Genomic DNA, 19,144 nt, shown 5'->3' on the forward strand with positions numbered 1-19,144 from the left:
AAGAATCGATTTTATAATGGTAAAAGACGTCAAATTAGAAGGAAGCACAGCACAGTGAGAGAGTCAATCTCTAAAGGGGCTGTAAGAGTGGATCATGTACGCACTGATGAAAACTTAGCGGATCCTTTGACGAAAGGACTGACTAAAGAGAAAGTCTATAATACTAATGTAAAAATAGGACTAATGCCTATGAATTGCTCATAATGGTAACCCAACCTAAAAGACTGGAGATCCCAAGAATTAGGTTCCAATGGGTAAACAACAAGTTGTGGGTGGTAGGACGTGAACATGCAAGATAAGAAGCATGAATCCTGAAGCAGAAGTAAAAGGTTGAGTTAATAGAAACTCTTAATGAGATCTAGACTCTGATATGAGTGGAGTACCAAGCTTCAGGAGTACTCCAGATAGACTCACCTATATGAATGTGGAACTGAGGCCGGTTCCTATGGGGTTTTGAGGCGAACTCCTAGATCATTCATGAAACGGGATAGTCGTGCAGGGCCATTAACGCACGGGCCAAAGAATACACCCTAAGAGAGGTTGTGTGCGGTTTGAGAAAAATCCGAGATAGAGTTCAAGACAAGCGTCACTCTTGTTAAATCGGGCTCTTACTCGCTATGTAAAGGTTCAAGACAAGCGTCACCTTTGCTTATGCACAATCTTACTTCTGAAACAACTTTTTTAAATTCAAGTGGGGGATTGTTGGAACATGATGAGAATTTGGAAGGAACTTGGTATTGAAATAAACACAAGTATTGGAACCATGCATAGTGTGAATTGAAAAAAGACTCTTTGAGTCCCACATTGGAAAGATCACACTACTTGGTAGTGTTTATATACCACTAAGTGGCAACCAAGGGTGTGCCCTTGGGGTACCCACTTTTGTAAGAAAGGGAGACCACACACAATGTTGAATATCACACGCGCGCCGCCGCCGTCCGGCCGGCCGGGCCGGGCTTGGGCTTGGGCTTGGGCTTGGGCTTGGTGATATATTAATTTTTTAATAAGAAAAAGAAAAAATTTATTTTTTCTTTAAGTGTGTGGGTTTTAATTTCGCACATGTTAATTGTGCCTGAAACCAAGTCTTCAAAACTGTGTCAGCACTTATCCGTTGCTCAGTCAAAAGAAGAATCTGTTCCTACAAAATAGGTCACATGTGATTTGTTTTTGAAATTCAACTGATTCCTCAAATGTAGAAAAATCAGTTCCCCACTATTCAAATTCGTTCAGAACTGCATTATAAATAGCAGTCTTTGCTTTCATTATTTTCCATCAGTTCATACAGTCTCTGAACAATTTTTTTCCTTCTTTCTCCTTGCTTTCTTTCATGCAAAAATTTCCCTTTCCTTGTTGTTTCTTGAGTTGATACTCTTGTATCAATTATTGAATTGATTCATCGAATCAATAGAAGGGTGTATCTCTGCCCGAATTCTACAGTGCAGTAGCAATTCGGTATTAAAATTGTGAAGGCTGTTTTATCCTGGAGACTTCACGGTTGATAGTTTACTCTGCACAATTTGAGTAATACCGTGAAACGTCTTAAAGAGAGCGTATTCACCCACGACTCAGCCGATAATATTTTACAGCAGTAGCATTTTTTTTCGAAATTTTCAAATCAAAAAACAACAGGCATCACGCCGCGCGTGATCAAGGTGAAAAACTTGGCTCTCTAAGATCTCCATCACGAAGCGCGTGATGGGCTACGCCCCCAGCGTAGTGAAAATCATATTTTCCTGCTTAAAATCCTGCTTTTCTTGCAGAACAAGTAACCCTGCTTCCGAGTAGATTTCTCTTGAATTTATTGCTTAAAACCTACTAAAATGCATCTAATGTCACTCAAATAGGCATGGATTAGAGAGTGTGACGATCCGTCATCATTAGTTATTGCTTTTCTTGCTTATGGTGGAAAAATGTCTTAAATCATCACTTAATCAAAAATGGAACAAGTACATACAAGATATGTTAACACAATATCGAGGTGCCTCATACAGGTCCATAAACAGTGCATAAAAAATTAATACATGAACTTCAATGGTGTCATAATTAGCCAATTTAAGGTCAATGTCTAGAATCAGCAAATTAGTTACAATAACTTTTGGTTCTCAATATCCTAAGTTGTTACAACAAAGAACACAAGTACAACTGTACAACAACAACAGACATTCTCTTCCGACGCACGAAGCCAGCTTCACGATTTTCAAGTCAACACTGCAGCACACCCTGCAGACAATATTAAGTTGTATTACATTATAGATCAACAATGTGTAACCTCAACAATTCCATTTCAAAAAGCTGCAGATTCGATTTTATGTTTAAGCGCACTAGAATACTCTATCGATTACCATGTCTCGCACAGGATGAAGATTGCTTACTTTGGTACAGTAACTTTCAACTGTTTTGCTCCTAAGTGAATGCCTCGGATTGAAATCGTCTTCAACGTGTCTTGTGAAGGAGGAGGGTCCAGGGTTTAGCTGACAAGTAACAGTAGATGGTTCAACATCTTTAAGTGCAACAGGAGCACCCTCGGTTAATAAAAAACCAAATACTCTTGATCACTTCTAGGTAGTGAAACCGAATCATACAAATGTGTACCAAATGAATTTGTGTCTTCATGAGCTAGTCCGTGGAAAATAGGTTTGTAGGACAGGGTTGATGCAAATGCACCATCTTTCACTTCACAAACATATGAACCTCTTTGACGGACATTATCCTCCATCGCCGGATAAATCTTGTTATTGTAATCCAAGTTCAAAACTGGACTGTCTCTTTGCTGATACACGAATGCTGGTGGATGGAAATGCAAGTTGCTATTCATCTGGGAAGACCATCCATTTCTGGATCTCGGTACCTGGGGGTGACCATCAAAAAGTCCAAAGCTTCCATTTCTAAGAGCCTCGTCAACAGACAAGGATCTTCCATATGGTTGGCTAGGAAGTATTTCTTGACCTTGCAAGACCTTCTGGAATCGGAATGATTCGCCGAAGCCATTGCAGGAAACATCAAAATTCATTTTGTGGGATTCCGATGTTATTTCCTGTTGATGCAATCCCAGGATAGTTTGAACCGGGATAACACCTTCGTAATTCAGATAACTGGTGGTGACTCTGAGCACTAATACTATCAAAAGTAGTATCAAAGCCTAACATTTCTTGACCTTGCAAGACCTTCTGGAACTGCAGTGATTCGCTAAAGTCTGATGTCCCAATTCCACCTGTTAGAAGAATGGAACAATTCATCAATGATGTTGCATTGCATGAGGTAGAGCAATTCAAATGTAAGCCAAAAAAAATAATAAACTGAGATATACTGGGAATTGGAAATTCTGGCTTTGATAAAGGCGGTCCAATCTTGGTCCTCTTCAAACTAGCTGCCATGAAGGTATTGGTGGTGGAAGCTGGCCAGAGGGCTCAATCTCCCATGGAGAAACCCTGTTAAGCCTTGAAGCTTCCAAGTCATCCCACCTTACCTACAATCATCAGAAAGACCATTTGATTTCAATCAGTCAAGTTAATCACATAGCAAGTTTTAACGAGGTTAATAGGAAGAACATAAACAATCATAGTTTCCGTTAATAGAAAATGCAATCAATCATAGTTTCCACTAAGGCCTTTTATATATTAGACAGTAGTCAAGAAATACGCTCGCTCACGTTTACCAAAAACTTGAGCTACTTCAAGAACGTAAAGCATAGACGGTTTCATTTTTTTTTTTTTGACACAATATGAAGGGAAATATGGTGTTGGTTTGAAAATCCATTTTTCTTATGCTATGTAAGTAATATTTAATTAGTACACCGAAAGACTGATCCATGTAAGTTTCTATAATTTTCAGACACCGTAAAGGCAATTCACTCGAGGAATTATTTGATGATGTAACAATCCTTCCCACTCAAAAGGAATACAAAACAACAGTACAGAACCCCTACGTTTTGAAAGTGTGCCACTAAAATGTGTAGTTAGATGGAAGGTATAAAGGTATTTTGCTATGACACAAGCACTGAAGCGCAGATTATATAATAAATAAAATGACAATGAGATTATACCATGGAAATTATACCAATAAACCATCTGCAAAATTTTATTAAATGGAAAGAGTATCAGGTTTCAACCCTATATGACAGGTAGCCATAAAAATGAGGAGTCACGACATCGACAATAAAACATGCAACTTAAAACATAAAAAACCATAGGAGTTTCCTTAACATTGGTCAGAACAAGCCATCTCGTAAAACCCAATATCAAGCATATAAATGATAATCCTAATAAACAAAGTTAGAAAGGTCCTAGCAAAATACCACTAGGCATTTCCATTTTGATCCAGGCCATCTGAGAGGATCACATCGGTAATTCCAATAATTAATCCTGTGAATCTGCATAAAAGAAATATGATTAAGAATTTCTTTAATAAGGTTATCTAAATGGAGAAAGCATAATCATGAACAAACCTTCGCTCGGCAGCATCTTCAGATTCAAAATGCATCCTGAACTTCATTCCAACCGAGTAAGAATAATCAAGGCTCTTTAAGAATTTGTGCATAGGTATGATGAACTTAGATGAACCAATCCTACAATGAAACAGTAAAAGTATTGAAAACACTGATTGGATCTCAAGCATAACACTCTTCATATTGTAGATAGAACCGAACGTTTTCCCTTTCATGAACTACTAAAGAAAGTATAAGAGAATAACCATAAAAATACCTCGGATTGTAGTGAATGCTAAAGGCACATCTAGTAGATAAAGCATTAACTATATCTGTAAGGCTTCCAAGATTCAATTGCTGGCCAGAGATAGACGAAAAGTTACTGCTGTTTTTCAATTGAGCCGCCCTACGGACTCCAATCTCAATTCTCCATCCTCTCCTCTGTCAATTATCGCAAAAATCTAAAATGTTGGTCTAGTTCTTGTTACACTATTTGATATTTTGATAGAATCTAGATCATCTTACCTGAGGAACAGAACAACATCTCCAGATACAAGCTTCTTCTTGTTAACAAATGCACTCCATCCCGTTGTAAGCAAATGCCTTCGTGGCTGCCCTGTGTTCATTAAAAGCAGAAAATACAAACACGAACAATCAATTGGTATTCTAACTGGTATGTTATTGTCCGTATAAACATGAGAAATGAATGAGAAACCTCTATAAATATGTCGAAACTTCCATTCATGGCCGTGCAGATCCTTTGCCACAAGCTCTTGTGAAGGTCTTTGTTGAGTGTAATCCTAAAGAGGAAGTGGACTTAAATTCAAATGCATTGAAAAAACTATTTAATACAACTTAAGAAATTAGATACCAGTTATGACAAAATAACTTTCAAAATTAGACAGGGTGTGGGTGTGTCATTTCAAAAAATCTACATGTGCCGACTTAATTGTAGCATATACAAATATTCAAATTAAGTACCATGGGAGGAAAGCAATCTCCAGCTGCTCGACAAGGCACAGAGAATCCACCTGAGTGCTAGTATCAGAAGCAGTCAAAGTCTTACAAAACATGTGAGGTGTTGTTGACTTCATAACAGTATCAATATCCTCTCCTTCACCATCAACATCAACTTCCCCTTCCTTCAACTTTTGCTACAAAAAGTAGCCAAGTTCATTCTAAATCAGTTCATAAAGTGACTTCATTTAATACTAATGTAGCTCTCTAATGTTCAAAAGGACTAGTAAATGATCTCCATGAGCATAGCTTGATTAGTAGGGATATTGATATTGCATTTTATATGCAGGGTCAGGGTTCGAACCCGGGATCTCCCATTTATTCATCTAAAGAGGTAAATTTCTAGCCATTAGGCTACTTGACAAAAAAAAGGACTACTTGACAAAAAAAAAGGACTAGTAAATTAACAAAGACATAGAACAAGCCCATAGCTTGCTACTTATGACTTTTTTGGTAATATGACACTTAGCTTAGCTCAATCATGCAATTTCATTATAATCGTCTAAATTGGTCAATTTTAATTAGACCCCTAAGACTTAGACACTAAAGAAGATTTCTCAAGATTCTGAGTTAAGATTTCTTTCCATTTTTAGCACTCTCTCCAAAACAGAAATGAATCAAAATGAATCATAAATTAGCCTCACCTCATTTTCAGGAACCAACAACACCTGACAATATACCTCATTGCTCCCTTCCTCAGCCTGCACAACAGAAGGAAAAACATACACATTCCATCAACAAAACCAAACTATAGCAACCTTTCACAAGTTTCACCCAAAAGAACAAAAAGAGAATGAGATAAAGCACATATAATAAAGGGTGGTCATTCACAAAATTTGTCAATAGAACAAACAAAAGTTACAAAACAACCTATGCTGAATTTGACACTAAGACGGATAATTTCCCATCAATTTCCTCACCAATCAAACAAAACCCACATGTAAAAACCCACAAAGAAATCAAATTTCTGAACAAAAAAGTAAAACAAAAAAGAATATTGAACTATGACCCAACCAGTAAGAGATAACAAACAATTTGAACGCTGAAAAGAAAGGAACAAGAAATACTCACATGAAGCTTAACATCAACAACACGACAGAACAAATTAGAAGGTATATTATCAGATAAAGCTAACGGAAAATCATGAAGTTGTTCCAAGTGTCCTTGAGGAAAATACACAACAACACTTCATTTCTTCGGCAAAGAGATCATAGGACCAGCACACGCATGCCATAGCTCCAAACAAACAGAAGAACCAGAACCAGTAGCACCACTAGCTATACTTGTACTTGAAGATGATGAACCAAACGACAGTGTTTCATCATCCTCAGTAGTATTGATGATGAAACAGAAGAGAGAGTATTTGAAAAAGAGTGGTGGATTTGGATTCATCATAAGTGCATTTTTAATTTTTCAGAGAGCGTGAAGAACTTTGGCATTGGCAAAAGAAACTGACCCAATAATCCAAAAAAGAAAAAGACCCTTTTTTTTTCTCTTCCATTACTCACTCACCTTTCAGTTTCACTCTCTGCCAATTTTTCCTTTTGTTTCTTTTTTGGGTTGTTTCTTTTTACTTTATTTTTCCCTTTGAGTGAATGGGCTTTTGGGTAGGCATCAAAACCAGCTTTCATTTCATTGGGATTATTTTTAAGTTTTTCAGTCTAATAATAAATAAAATTTGGTTTTTTGATGTGGGTATTAATTGTAATTATTGTTGGTGTTATTATTTATTTTAGTTTACCCTTTTGGTCGTCTGTTGACTGTAGTATGGTGAAGGTGTAAGCAGTGTTGCAGAGGCTGCAATGCTGAAGACTGTGTTGGGTGTGATGTGTGGTAGACAAAGAAAGAGAGAGAAAGAAAGAACAAACAAAAACTGTAACACTGTAGTAAGAGTGAGTCACTTTTTGTTTGTGAAGGTTATTTTTGTTGGTTAAAATTTTAAAACTGTATGGTCTCCCTGTATTTTCGGGGGGATGTGAGGGTGTCTATTATGTCCTCTTCTTTTCCACCAAATCTCACACCTATGGCAAAAATAGCTTTTGACTCGTAAGCTACCGATAGTTTATAGCTGATGGTCGATAGTTTCTAACTGATAAGCTGATTAAAGTGTTTGGTAGAATTAGCGGTTCAATTGACTGATAAATATAAGATGACATAAAATGACATCTTTAATTCAATAATTTTTTTTATCAAATTAATAATATTTAAGATACTTATAATTTAATATTTTAAGTTTATTTTATTTTTTGGGTACAATATTTTAAGTTTATTAATTCAATGAATATATCTTTCAAATATTATTATTAAACTAATTTTTATATACTGAATTTTTTCTAAAAAAATTATTTCCGTTTCAGTTGATATACTTTATGAAAAAATAACAACAAAATATATTCACAATATAATATAATGGTTAATTATAGTAAGGTACGTTGTTACAAAAAAAATTATAGTAAGATATGTACTTATGAATTGATTAAAAAAAAGGTCATGCTAACCGGTGCCCCCGGGGAACTGGTTAAGGAAACCAAAAAAAAAAAATTTTGAATAGAAAAGAACACTTTTTAAATTTTTGAGGAGTTGAGTGCACAAACTCCAATACCAAATTACTATTTTTGCTTCTTTAACCAGTGCCCCGAGGCACTGTTTAGCATTTTCCTAAAAAAATAATATGTTTTAGCCTTCATATTTGAAAATAGATAATAAGGCAACGTTAAAACATACTATATACATGTGATTTTAAAAGAAGCAACATTAAAACATGTATTTACTTATTTTATTTTAAATTCTAATGATAATAAATTATAAAGGGTAAACATGGATTTTAGTTATAATAATAAGGGTAAAAGAGGAAGAAAAAATGAAAAGTTAGAAGCTATAAGCTCAGAAGCTATTTGAAATAGCTTCTGGAAAAAAAAACTATAAGTCAGTAAAATAAGCTAAAAACTCTTTCTGATAAGCCATAAGATAAAAGCTAAAAGCTAACTTTTTGGCTTGCCAAACAGACCATTCTTCTTCAAATTAATAATGAGTGTTGTTTAATTGAATTATGTTTGGTGAGAAATTCTACTATAGGCACAATCACAAATTATATGTATTAGGCACATTCACAAAGAATTAAAAATAAATAAAAATAAAATGGTTAAAGTGGAATTGATGTGACAATTTTATTTTATTTTCATTTTTTTTATTTGTGTGCACCAAAAGCTCGTGCCCAAATGGATGTGCCTAAGCAAGTGTATCTCTACGTTTGAGTTCCACGCAGACAAAACAACATGCAGTTTGTTGGGAGAGGTCAACCCCTTAAATGGATCTCAGTTACCTCGAGGGAATTAGTCTCTGCAATTACGCGTGGAGGATATCTTTGGTTTACAAAAAAAAGCATGCGGTCATGCAGTTAAGAAAACTTTGAATGTCCAATTAAGATATCTAGATAACAAACAATCATGTAGTTTGATTAAATCTTCTTTATATTCGGGCTATTTGATCTTAACCGGATGTCCAGATTTTCCTGATGCATTTTATATTACCTGCAATTTGAATCTGTATTACTAGTAGATATAAAGTTTTTATTGTATGCAATGAATTAGTGATGACTAATATTTATGGAAGAATATATTGTATATGGTTCTTCAGTTTAACCCAACAAAAATTATAGATCAAATTCTTTATTAGACTTAATTAGTAAAATGGTCTCTTAAAGACATTTTTGGTTTTACATTGGTCCTTAAAGAAAAAAATGTCTGAATAGGTCTCATGCAGTTAAGAAAAATTATGTTATTATTTGTCTCCATATTTAAAACAGTTTAATTTTTATGTGATTTAGGATTGTATAAATACAACAAATGTTGCCCCATGAATCAAGGACCGTCGAGATGCTAAAAAAGAACCAAATAAATATAAAATTTTAGACCTAATGGGTTGTATTAAGGGGCTGAATACAACTAATACAAATAAGTACAATATTTTTATTTACAACATGAACAATAGATGAGACACTGATAAATGGGTTTGATTTAAATAAGTATATGTGTTATAGTGGATTAGGCTTGCTAGGCAAATTATATGATGAGTTAGTGTTAGCCTGTGCGCTGATCATGACCTGAGATTCGGTCGTGACAAGTACTCTTGTGTTATTTGAATTTTTCGAATAATTTCTCAGCTTGTGGAGGAATACATGAAAGCACTGATATGTATATCCCTGCATTTTCACTTCACTAGATCCGATTCAATAACTACCCTTCTATTTATTCATCTGTTGCATTCATTCATTTTATTTGTTTGTGTTCTTTTAATTTTTGCTTATCATGATCCACAATCTCCACCACCAGGGAACAACTTGATGATGATGCAACTTCAACTACTGTGATTTCCTTGATTAATCAACTTTCATATATTGATGCCAGCTTGTGACCGATTTTTCTTTAGATTAGAAAACATATTTATTGAGGTATCTGTTCTATTATCACCTACTTTTTGATTTTTTAGAAAAATAATGTACTTCATATATATTGTATGCTAGTATAGAATAACCTTGAAGAAATGTAAGTTGAATTGAGGGAGAATCACTCTATAAGCTTTTTTATTTTATAATAATCTTAAACAATTTTGTTTTCAGTACATTAAACTTTCTGTTTCTCAAAAACAAACATGACCTTATTTTTCTTTCCTAAGGAAGAGGGAAATAACTACATTCCGGCATGGAACAATGATCTCTTTGCAAATAACAAGTTTTGGAAATTAATTTCTTACAGAAAATGATTAACACTATTAATCTGATTCTCCAAATAGACACTTATTGAATTCATAGTTAAAACTTGATTGCAGCAACTTCAAATTAAAATTAAGGATAAACTTCAATTAGAGACTTGAAGCCACTTATAGGGATAATCTTGTAGCTACTGAAACCTGCATCATGTATGAGTTTGTCCCATTCTGTCTTTGTTCTTTCTTTACCATGAAACATTGTAAGCATCACCAAATCATATTCCAATTGCAACTCAGTTAATCCATGATCATCACTTGTTTCATCAATCGATATGTCGATAATAATCACTTTTCCGTCTTTTCCTTTGTGTGAAATAGCTTCTTTGCTGTTCTTCAATATTTTTAAGGATAGTTCATCATTCCAATCATGCAAAACCCACTGTAATGAAAACAATATAGAATTAATTTAGTTTTTTTGTTGATACAAAATTTTCACCTTAGTTTGTTACTAGTTACTATCTATTTAGCTTTATTCCTCAGCTACGAAATATTGTCACTGACACGATACAACACTGATACCAACATGTAGATACTAATAATAATTTTTGAAAATATCGGTGATTGAATGTATGCAATCACGCGTGTCACTGTTATATTCATGTCAGACATTAGAATGTCGGACACATGACACATGCTACTGATAGACGCGATTGAATGTAATCAGATATGTCAATATTATGTCCGTGTCATGGTCAAAACCATGAACAAAATAAAATGAATTCAATTAGTAAGAATTGATTATTATAGACATACCTTGAGTAAAACAGCATCTGCAGGAGGGATAGATTTGAACATATCACCACCAACAAAGTTCAAATTTTCATTTCCGGTTAAGTTACCAACAACCTGTGGTTGATCAAAAACAGTGCATTTGATGTTAGGAAAAGCTTCATGGATGAGTTTTGTGACTGTACCAGTTCCACCGGCAACATCAACAAGAGACTCCAAACCCTCAAACACATGTTTGTTCTCTTTAAGAGCAAGCTTGAACATTCTCGAATCAGCAGTCATAGCATCTTGAAACATACTCAATCTATCAGAATCTTTGTTAAGAAAATCCCAATAGTTCTCCCCTTTTGCACACTCAAACAAAGTTTGTTCCTTATCCTCATTGAACCATTTCTCTGTAGAGCTCCACATGTCTATAGAATTTGGATGAAGTGCTCCTGTAACAAGTGCTGATAAACATGTTGATTTCCCACTTATGAGAAGCTTTGAAGATGGTGTGAGAGCATAAGCTATTTCTTCTTCTTCTTCTTCCCCTTTGCTTTTAACGAAGAAACCGTTGTGTGTTAACAGGCTCAAAAATCGATATAGGATGTTAACTTTAGAAGGGTGGAGTTTCAAAGATGAAGCTAATTCAGTAAGAGTCATTGGTTTTCCATGGTTATGGATTGCATCAGCTATGCCAAGTTCCGCAGCAGATTTGAGCGCCATGGCACTTACAAAGTTGTATACATGTTTATACAAATGGATTTGAGCATGATACAGTTCAGTTTCTTCAGAACCATTTGCACTAAAATCCATTTGTATTCTCTTGTTTATGTACTTTGTTGATGTATTATTATGTTTTGGTGGAAATGGATATGTAAAAATAAACTAGTATGAACCTTTTTTATATGTTTCAAATGTTGAACAAAATATAATGGTCTAACATGAAACAGTGAAAAAATACTGCATTGTCTTGTGTCTTGTTTGGCTGCGATCTTGAATTCATGCTGAGGCGGCCATGTATTAGGATGAGATAGAGTTGTAATGAATTAATTTTGTATTCTTTTTTGAACGGAGTAGGTGGACTTTGGTAGGCCATGACTCAAGAAGCCTCACTTTTGTTCATATTTGCCCATAATTGGCTTTCTAGTTGCTTCAATTTTGTTTTTTTGTTTTAAATCATGTATTGTCTCAATGTAAGGGGGTGTAGGTGGGTCGGGTTGGGTCGATTTTAGCCAAATTGCTACCCGATCTGATTAAAGATGAGTGGATCAGGAAAAATGCAAGTTAGTTTGGGATGAATCATCAGATTAAACTGATTATCTGTAACCATGAATACCCTTAAATATAAGTATTTCTCCGTCCCAAAATATAATAAAAAATTGGTCAACAAAAGCGGATGCATTTAGTCTGAATTTTGAACAAAATACATCAAATTATTTTTTGTAAGGAATCCATATCATGCAATCACATGTTTTTTACCGTCTAAGATCAAATAGTTTAAAATTAAAATATGTCTTTATCATAGACCGTTTAATCGAAATCAGACGATCTAAAACACGTTACTACATGACTGCATGCACTCATGTACTTCACATGATCTGGGTCCTTCTCGTGAGGTATACGTTATCATGAGGTATGTAACTTGTCACTGCAATTCTTCATCTTTCTAGTCGATTATTATTATAGTTATAGTTAAAATATATTATTCTTTGTGAAACTTGACTAAAATTTCTAGTCGCCACTTTTTAAAAGAAATCGAGAGTATATGTTAAGAAGTCTCACATTGATTTTGTAAGGATGAGTTATTTTCGAAACTCAATTTTAAGATGGCATCAGAGCTCTCCACGATCCGTTGGGCCACATGTTATCAGGTTTTTGTTATCGGAACACCCACCATTTATATCCACGCACCTAGCCCAATAGTGTTGGGCGTGAAAGGGTGCCGATTTTGTAAGGATGTGTTAGATCCGAAACTTAATTTTAAGAGTATCATTCCTAATTAGGTCCCGCTAATTTAATAATTGTTTGGTTTTGGTTCAATTAGAAATTTAATCACAACCAAACAAATATTGACAAAATACATCAGTTATTAATGAATTTAAAAAGTGAGTTGTTTCTTATAAAAAAAATTGGAGAGAATATAGATTTAAACAAATTTTAATTGTGGTTATTCGGTGTAACATTTATCTCATTCATAGTCGATGTCCGACTTAACCACTCACAATTAAAACCCAATAATTTAATAAGCGTGAAAAAATTAATAGTGGTAATAAGTCATGTGAACGTTGGATGGATTCCTCCTAAAAAGAAAAGTAAAAAATGTGTGTGAAAGTGTGTTCTGTGCATGAGTCCATGTCCATTTGTTTGGAGAAAGGATATAAAAATCCCTATGATTAGTACATTGCGTGAAAAGATAAAGGGTGCCCGAACAGTAAAGATAAATAGTGAGAGAAGGGTAATGTGTTATGCAAACTTCTCTATTTCGGCTGAATAATTAGTATTTTTTCTGGTAGTAACTGAGTTAATTAGTTAGATAATTTTAGTGATTAATTTTGTCTTTTTATTTATGGCTCATTTTGTAATGCCAATTTGATTTTGAGGTTTTGCTTATTATTAATTTTACTATTATTTTTATACTTCGTTAATTCCTAGAGATAATAGAAAGACGTTGATTCTTCTCAAGATTATTAGTCCAAAATTCACATCTCCCATGGTGTATAATTGGATTATCCTATGAAGCAAGGACACAACACCGGACACGACATGGACACTGATACGTCGACATTGATAATTTGAAAAAATGACATAATTCAATGTAATCGTGAGCGTCGGTGTCGTGTCGGTGTCCGACACCGGGATACGCCTAATCCGAGGAGTGTCCGTGCTTCATAGGGATTATCAGATGTTCATATGGAAGGGTATTCCTTTTCACTTGGTTTAAGAGTTTAGGTACCCTCCTCCGTGCTATTGAAGAAAGGTTAGACTTGGCTTTAGCTAATGAAGCTTGGTTTCAAATGTTTCCTAATGCTAAGGTGGAGAAACTAGTTGCGCGGCCTGCTTCAAATCACTGCCTTATTCTTCTTGATTGTGATCCTGTTGTGAGATTTGGTACGTCTTATCGCAAGTTTAAGTTCGAAAATGCTTGGTGTCTTGAGTTTGAGTTTGATGATATTGTACACCGGTGCTGGAATAATTATTCGTATGTTTATTTTGCTGAGAATTGAAGCTTGTGCGGATGATCTATCTCAATGGAGTAGAACTCATTGTCATAACCTTAGAAAAAAGATCGAAAAATGCATGAAAAAATAATTATAAGTTCATGATCAAGTTGGCGAGAGTAATGCTAACTATGTTAGTGCTTTGCAAAAGCAGATGACGTACTTATTGGTTCAAGATGATATGTTCTGGCGTCAACGTGCTAAGACACATTGGTATGGGGAAGGGGATCTCAACACTCGATTTTTTTCATGCATCAACACGTCTAGGAAGAAGGTAAATCGTATTTAGTATTTGGAAGATGTGAGTGGTAGAAGAGTTATTGACAGCCCTGGTATGAGTGACTTGACAAAAGATTATTTTAATGATTTGTTTCAAAAGAGAATAGTTTTCGTTACCCTGTAATTATCGATTTCTACTACTATTCTTGATTCTGATAATGAGTATCTCACAACCCCTTTTAATCTGGAAGAGTTCAAAGATGCTTTGTTCTCTATGAAACCAAAAAAGTGTCTCGGACCTGATGGAAATTATGTAGTCATGATATCTTTCAGGAGTGTTGTTCTTGGCTCAATACAGGTCAATTCCATGCTACCCTCAATATGACGAATATTGCCCTCATTCCTAAAGGTGAAGAACAAAAGACTATGAAGGATTGGAGACTGATTTCCCTTTGCAATGTTATTTATAAATTAGCCTCCAAAGTGCTTGCTAATAGGCTGAAGAGATTTCTTGATAAATGCATTTCTGATAACAAATTTTGACTGTCCCCGGGAGATCCATTCTTGATAATGCGGTGATGGCTAATGAAATAGTTCACTTCATCAGATGGTCATAAGTCAAGCTTTGTGTGAAGAAGTATATCAAATGCTAAATTTCTTGTTCGTGCCGGTTCTCACAGGTGCATTGGATCAGGGGCTAGTATTCCTATTTTAGAGGAACCTTGGCTTAATGATGGAGCATGCATTTTTATAGCTAATCATAATTTAGTATACCTTCAAAATGTTACAGTAGAACACTTCATTGATCATTCAACAAAAGAATGGAATCGTGACATGCATGGTTAGTGCTTTAAGTGTTGATGAGCTAATTGATATTTCTCATCTCAAGCGGCCTGCTGGTTATTGGTCTGGTATATATATGGTAGCTGAAAGTTCCTCCAAAGGTTAAGAATCTAGTGTGGCGGATATGTCGTGGTTTCTTTCCAACTTGTGCTCACCTACGAGACAAAGGAGTTCAATGTCCACCGAATTGTGTTGTGTGCAACGATAACTAGGAAGATACTGTACACATCTTATTTGCTCGTCCTTTGTCTGTGCAAGTTTGGCGTGCTGCTAGTTTGTGGAATCAAATTGAGGGAGCTGGGAACAACACAAGTAGCGCACAAGACACCATTTTCTGCTACTGCAGCAGTTAAATGCACATGAATCAGGTATGGCTGTTATTAATATTATGTGAAGTTTTTGGAAGCATAGAAACCTCAAGCTATGGCAAACTGTAACAAACGTGTGCACAAATTGTGGATCGAGCATTGCAACTGATTGAGGGTTGGGTTCAGGCCAACAATAGCATTCCGTGACAGCAAATATCTGCATCTGTGATAGCAGGCCGAGGTGATAATGCAGGTCTAAGTAGCAGTGTGTCTAGTCCTTTGGTAATTAAATGGGAAAAGCCAGCGAGAGGTAGCTCATGCTCTAGTAAGTGTAGCCCTTCTCTAGCTAACTCTAATATTTTTATTGGTGTACTGACATATATACGTTATTTGATTATGAGTATTTTTGGCTTGACTTTTGGCTAAGTCTCAGTGGTTTTTACAAGTTTTACTCATTTATTGTTATTAGGTAATTTTATTGTTCAGTTTCCGAATGCATTTTGATATACCAAACACTACATTTTGGGTAGGGGACAATGATTTCCATGTATGCGAAGAACAAGTTTGGGAAATTAATTTTTAAGACGAAACAATAAACATTACTAATCTGAGTACTCTCCAAACAGAGACTTATTGAATTTGTAGTTAAAACTAAATTGTAGCAACATAAAATTAAAATTAAGGATAAACTTCAATGAGAGACTTGAAACCAGATATAGGAGATATCTTGTAGCTGCTGAAACCTGCATCACGTATGAGTTTATCCCATTCTTTCTTTGTTCTTTCTTTACCAAGAAACATTGTAAGCATCACCAAGTCATAGTCCAATTGCAACTCAGTTAATCCATGATCATCACTTGTTTCATCAATTGATATGTCAATGATAATCACTTTTCCATCTTTCCCTTTGTGTGAAATAGCTTCTTTGCTGTTCTTCAATATCTTTAAGGATTGTTCATCATTCCAATCATGAAGAACCCACTGTAATACAAACAATTTATATTTAAGTTAGCTATTTGGTTGAAACAAAATATACAACCATGTTTAAATGACCTCAAAGGGTGAGTGTCGAAACACATGACTCTAATACCATGCTGAATGAACTTGGATCTCATCCTAAAAGCTAGCTTAAAGGTTGAGGGTGCTCAAACATATTTATAGACTCAACAGCCCAAAAACCTGAACAATGTGGGACTACAAACTACTTCAACGACACAGACACAACATGTTACTGATAGACGTGATTGCATGTAATCAGATATGTCAGTATTATGTCCATGTTAACACACACAACCATGAACAAAATAAAATGAAATCAATTAGTAAAAATTGATTATTATAGACATACACATACCTTGAGTAAAACAGCATCTGCAGGAGGGATGCTTTTGAACATATCACCACCAACAAAGTTCAAATTTTCATTTCCAGTTAAGTTAGCAACAACCTGTGGTTGATCAAAAACAGTGCATTTGATGTTAGGAAAAGCTTCATGAATGAGTTTTGTGACACCACCAGTTCCGCCAGCCACATCAACAAGAGACTCCAAACCCTCAAACACACGCTTGTTCTCTTGAAGATCAAGCTTAAACATTCTAGAATCAGAAGCCATAGCATCTTGAAACATACTCAAAGCATCAGAATCTTTGTTAAGAAAATCCCAAAAGCTCTTCCCTTTTGCACACTCAAACAGAGGTTGTTCCTTATCCTCATTGAACCATTTCTCTGAAGAGCCCCACATGTCTATAGAACTTTGATGAAGTGCTCCTTTAATATATGCTGATAAACATGTTGATTTTCCACTTATGAGAAGCTTTGAAGATGGTGTAAGAGAATATGCTATTTCTTCTTCCCCTTCTTTGCTTTTCACTGTTGTTTTTGCAAAGAAACCATTGTGTGTTAGCAACCGCAAAAATCGATATAGGATGTTAACTTTTGAAGGGTGAAGTCTCAAAGATGAGGCTAATTCAGGAAGAGTTATTGGTTTTCCATGGTTATGGATTGCATCAGCTATGCCAAGTTCCATAGCAGATTTGAGTGCCATGGAACTTACAAAGTTGTATACATGTTTGTACAAATGGATTTGAGCATGATACAGATCACTTTCTTCAGAACCGTTTGTACTCAAAGCCATTTCTATTGAGGGTTAACTTTGTTGATGTATTGTGTTTTTGAGTGAAATGGATATGAAGAAATTAACTAAGTGTGCACCTTTTTATATGTTTCAAATGTTGAACAGAATCTATCTATACTATACTTCCTATAGTCACATTTATAACAAATTTGAGTTTTTCCATACATTGAAAAATAGATCCATGTGTTCTATAATATAAGTCACATACATTCATTTTTTAATGTATCAAAAAAATCAAATTTACTTATAAATAAATGTGATCGAAAGAGTATACAATTGCCCAATTGCAAATAATACTACATTTATTTCACTGCATGAAAATGAACTCCTAGACCATCTGCATGTCAAGATTTCCCTGTGTCAATGTCAAGTCAAAATGCAAACCGGTTTTTGATACATTAATTACTTGTTTGTTTTTTCTAGGTTCCCTTCTAAGTAACATGGGTAATTTATTTGCCCACATTGACTTGGAACCAATAAAAGTTGGCCACATGTACTCTATTATCTACCATGTCATAGTAGTTATAATTACTTTTACATATTTTGATATATATTTTTTGTTATTAGCAAATTTGCCCCACTTTCAATTAATGAAATTTTATACTATTTCGAAGCATCAAGTTAATGTTATGTCTCCCTTTCACAAGTCACATTAACTACTGCATAAAGAAATTGAATTTAAAACAAATAAAAATGTCTAAAATGCACTTGTGCATATAGGGCACATGTTAAACTATCTTAATATAGAAATTCAATATTAAATGATACTAAAAATTTAATGCTTGAAAAGTTAAAATAATCAAATTTTAAAGCATAATTTCTATTTGTAATTCCTTAACGTGTGCCATATATGCACATGTTAACATTCTCATTTATTTATAAGGGTTAAATAAATTTTTAGTCCTTATAAATATATCAAATTTTACTTTCAGTCCCTATAAAAAATTTCGACAATTTTAATCTCTTAAATATTTTCTATCACAACTTTTAGTATCTACTTTTAATTAACTCTTGTGTACTTTCAGATTTAGTAAACACCCAACTCTTACATACTAGTATAACACTCTCATTTTTTAAAGTAAAACTTTACACAATATATGTTATTATTTTAAGATGAAATTCTAGAAAATAAATTATAGTATTTTTGTTTTTTTATAATTTATGAATAAAATAAATAAATTGATGAAATTATTTTAAGATGAAATTCTAGAAAATAAATTATAGTATTTTTGTTTTTTATAATTTATGAATAAAATAAATAAATTGATGAAATTATTTTAAGATGAAATTCTACAAAATAAATTATAGTATTTTTTGTTTTTTATAATTTATGAATAAAATAAAATAAATAAATTATAGTATTTTTGTTTTATATAATTTCATGAATTTTTTATTTTTTTAATATTGATTATAGTTTGATTTCAACTAGTGATTCACTAGCCCAATACCTTGATCGCATCGATAATTAAATCGATTTTTAAAACATAAAATTGAATAAGAA

The 19,144-nt window shown here is 34.2% G+C and overlaps 2 protein-coding genes and 1 pseudogene across 2 annotated transcripts; all 3 read right to left on the minus strand.

Moving 5' to 3' along the window:
• Positions 1 to 1,951: 1,951 nt before the first annotated feature.
• On the minus strand, positions 1,952 to 7,015 carry LOC123918827 (annotated as a pseudogene).
• A 2,979-nt stretch (positions 7,016 to 9,994) lies between these two features.
• On the minus strand, positions 9,995 to 11,991 carry LOC123917427 ((+)-6a-hydroxymaackiain 3-O-methyltransferase 1-like). Its single transcript, XM_045969134.1, has 2 exons — positions 10,961 to 11,991; positions 9,995 to 10,586 (listed from the first exon to the last, which is right to left on the minus strand). The coding sequence occupies exons 1-2, from the start codon at positions 11,732 to 11,734 to the stop codon at positions 10,284 to 10,286; spliced, it is 1,077 nt and encodes a 358-aa protein (XP_045825090.1). The 5' UTR covers positions 11,735 to 11,991; the 3' UTR covers positions 9,995 to 10,283.
• A 4,086-nt stretch (positions 11,992 to 16,077) lies between these two features.
• On the minus strand, positions 16,078 to 17,713 carry LOC123913950 (isoflavone 4'-O-methyltransferase-like). Its single transcript, XM_045964890.1, has 2 exons — positions 16,864 to 17,713; positions 16,078 to 16,490 (listed from the first exon to the last, which is right to left on the minus strand). Exons 1-2 carry the CDS (start codon positions 17,641 to 17,643, stop codon positions 16,188 to 16,190), a joined length of 1,083 nt encoding a protein of 360 aa, XP_045820846.1. The 5' UTR covers positions 17,644 to 17,713; the 3' UTR covers positions 16,078 to 16,187.
• Between the last annotated feature and the right edge of the window lie 1,431 nt (positions 17,714 to 19,144).

The sequence above is a fragment of the Trifolium pratense genome, linkage group LG3, assembly GCF_020283565.1.
Source record: "Trifolium pratense cultivar HEN17-A07 linkage group LG3, ARS_RC_1.1, whole genome shotgun sequence".
In the NCBI taxonomy this organism is placed as follows: Eukaryota; Viridiplantae; Streptophyta; class Magnoliopsida; order Fabales; family Fabaceae; genus Trifolium; species Trifolium pratense.

Bases quoted from the DNA above. Each gene is read 5' to 3' on its own strand.
- LOC123913950 (XM_045964890.1), bottom strand. From the start codon at position 17,643: ATGGCTTTGAGTACAAACGGTTCTGAAGAAAGTGATCTGTATCATGCT. The intron at 16,491-16,863 runs GTATGTGTATGT...TTTGTATTACAG, and splicing joins CAGATGCTGTTTTACTCAAG to TGGGTTCTTCATGATTGGAA.
- LOC123917427 (XM_045969134.1), bottom strand. From the start codon at position 11,734: ATGGATTTTAGTGCAAATGGTTCTGAAGAAACTGAACTGTATCATGCT. The intron at 10,587-10,960 runs GTATGTCTATAA...TTTTCATTACAG, and splicing joins CAGATGCTGTTTTACTCAAG to TGGGTTTTGCATGATTGGAA.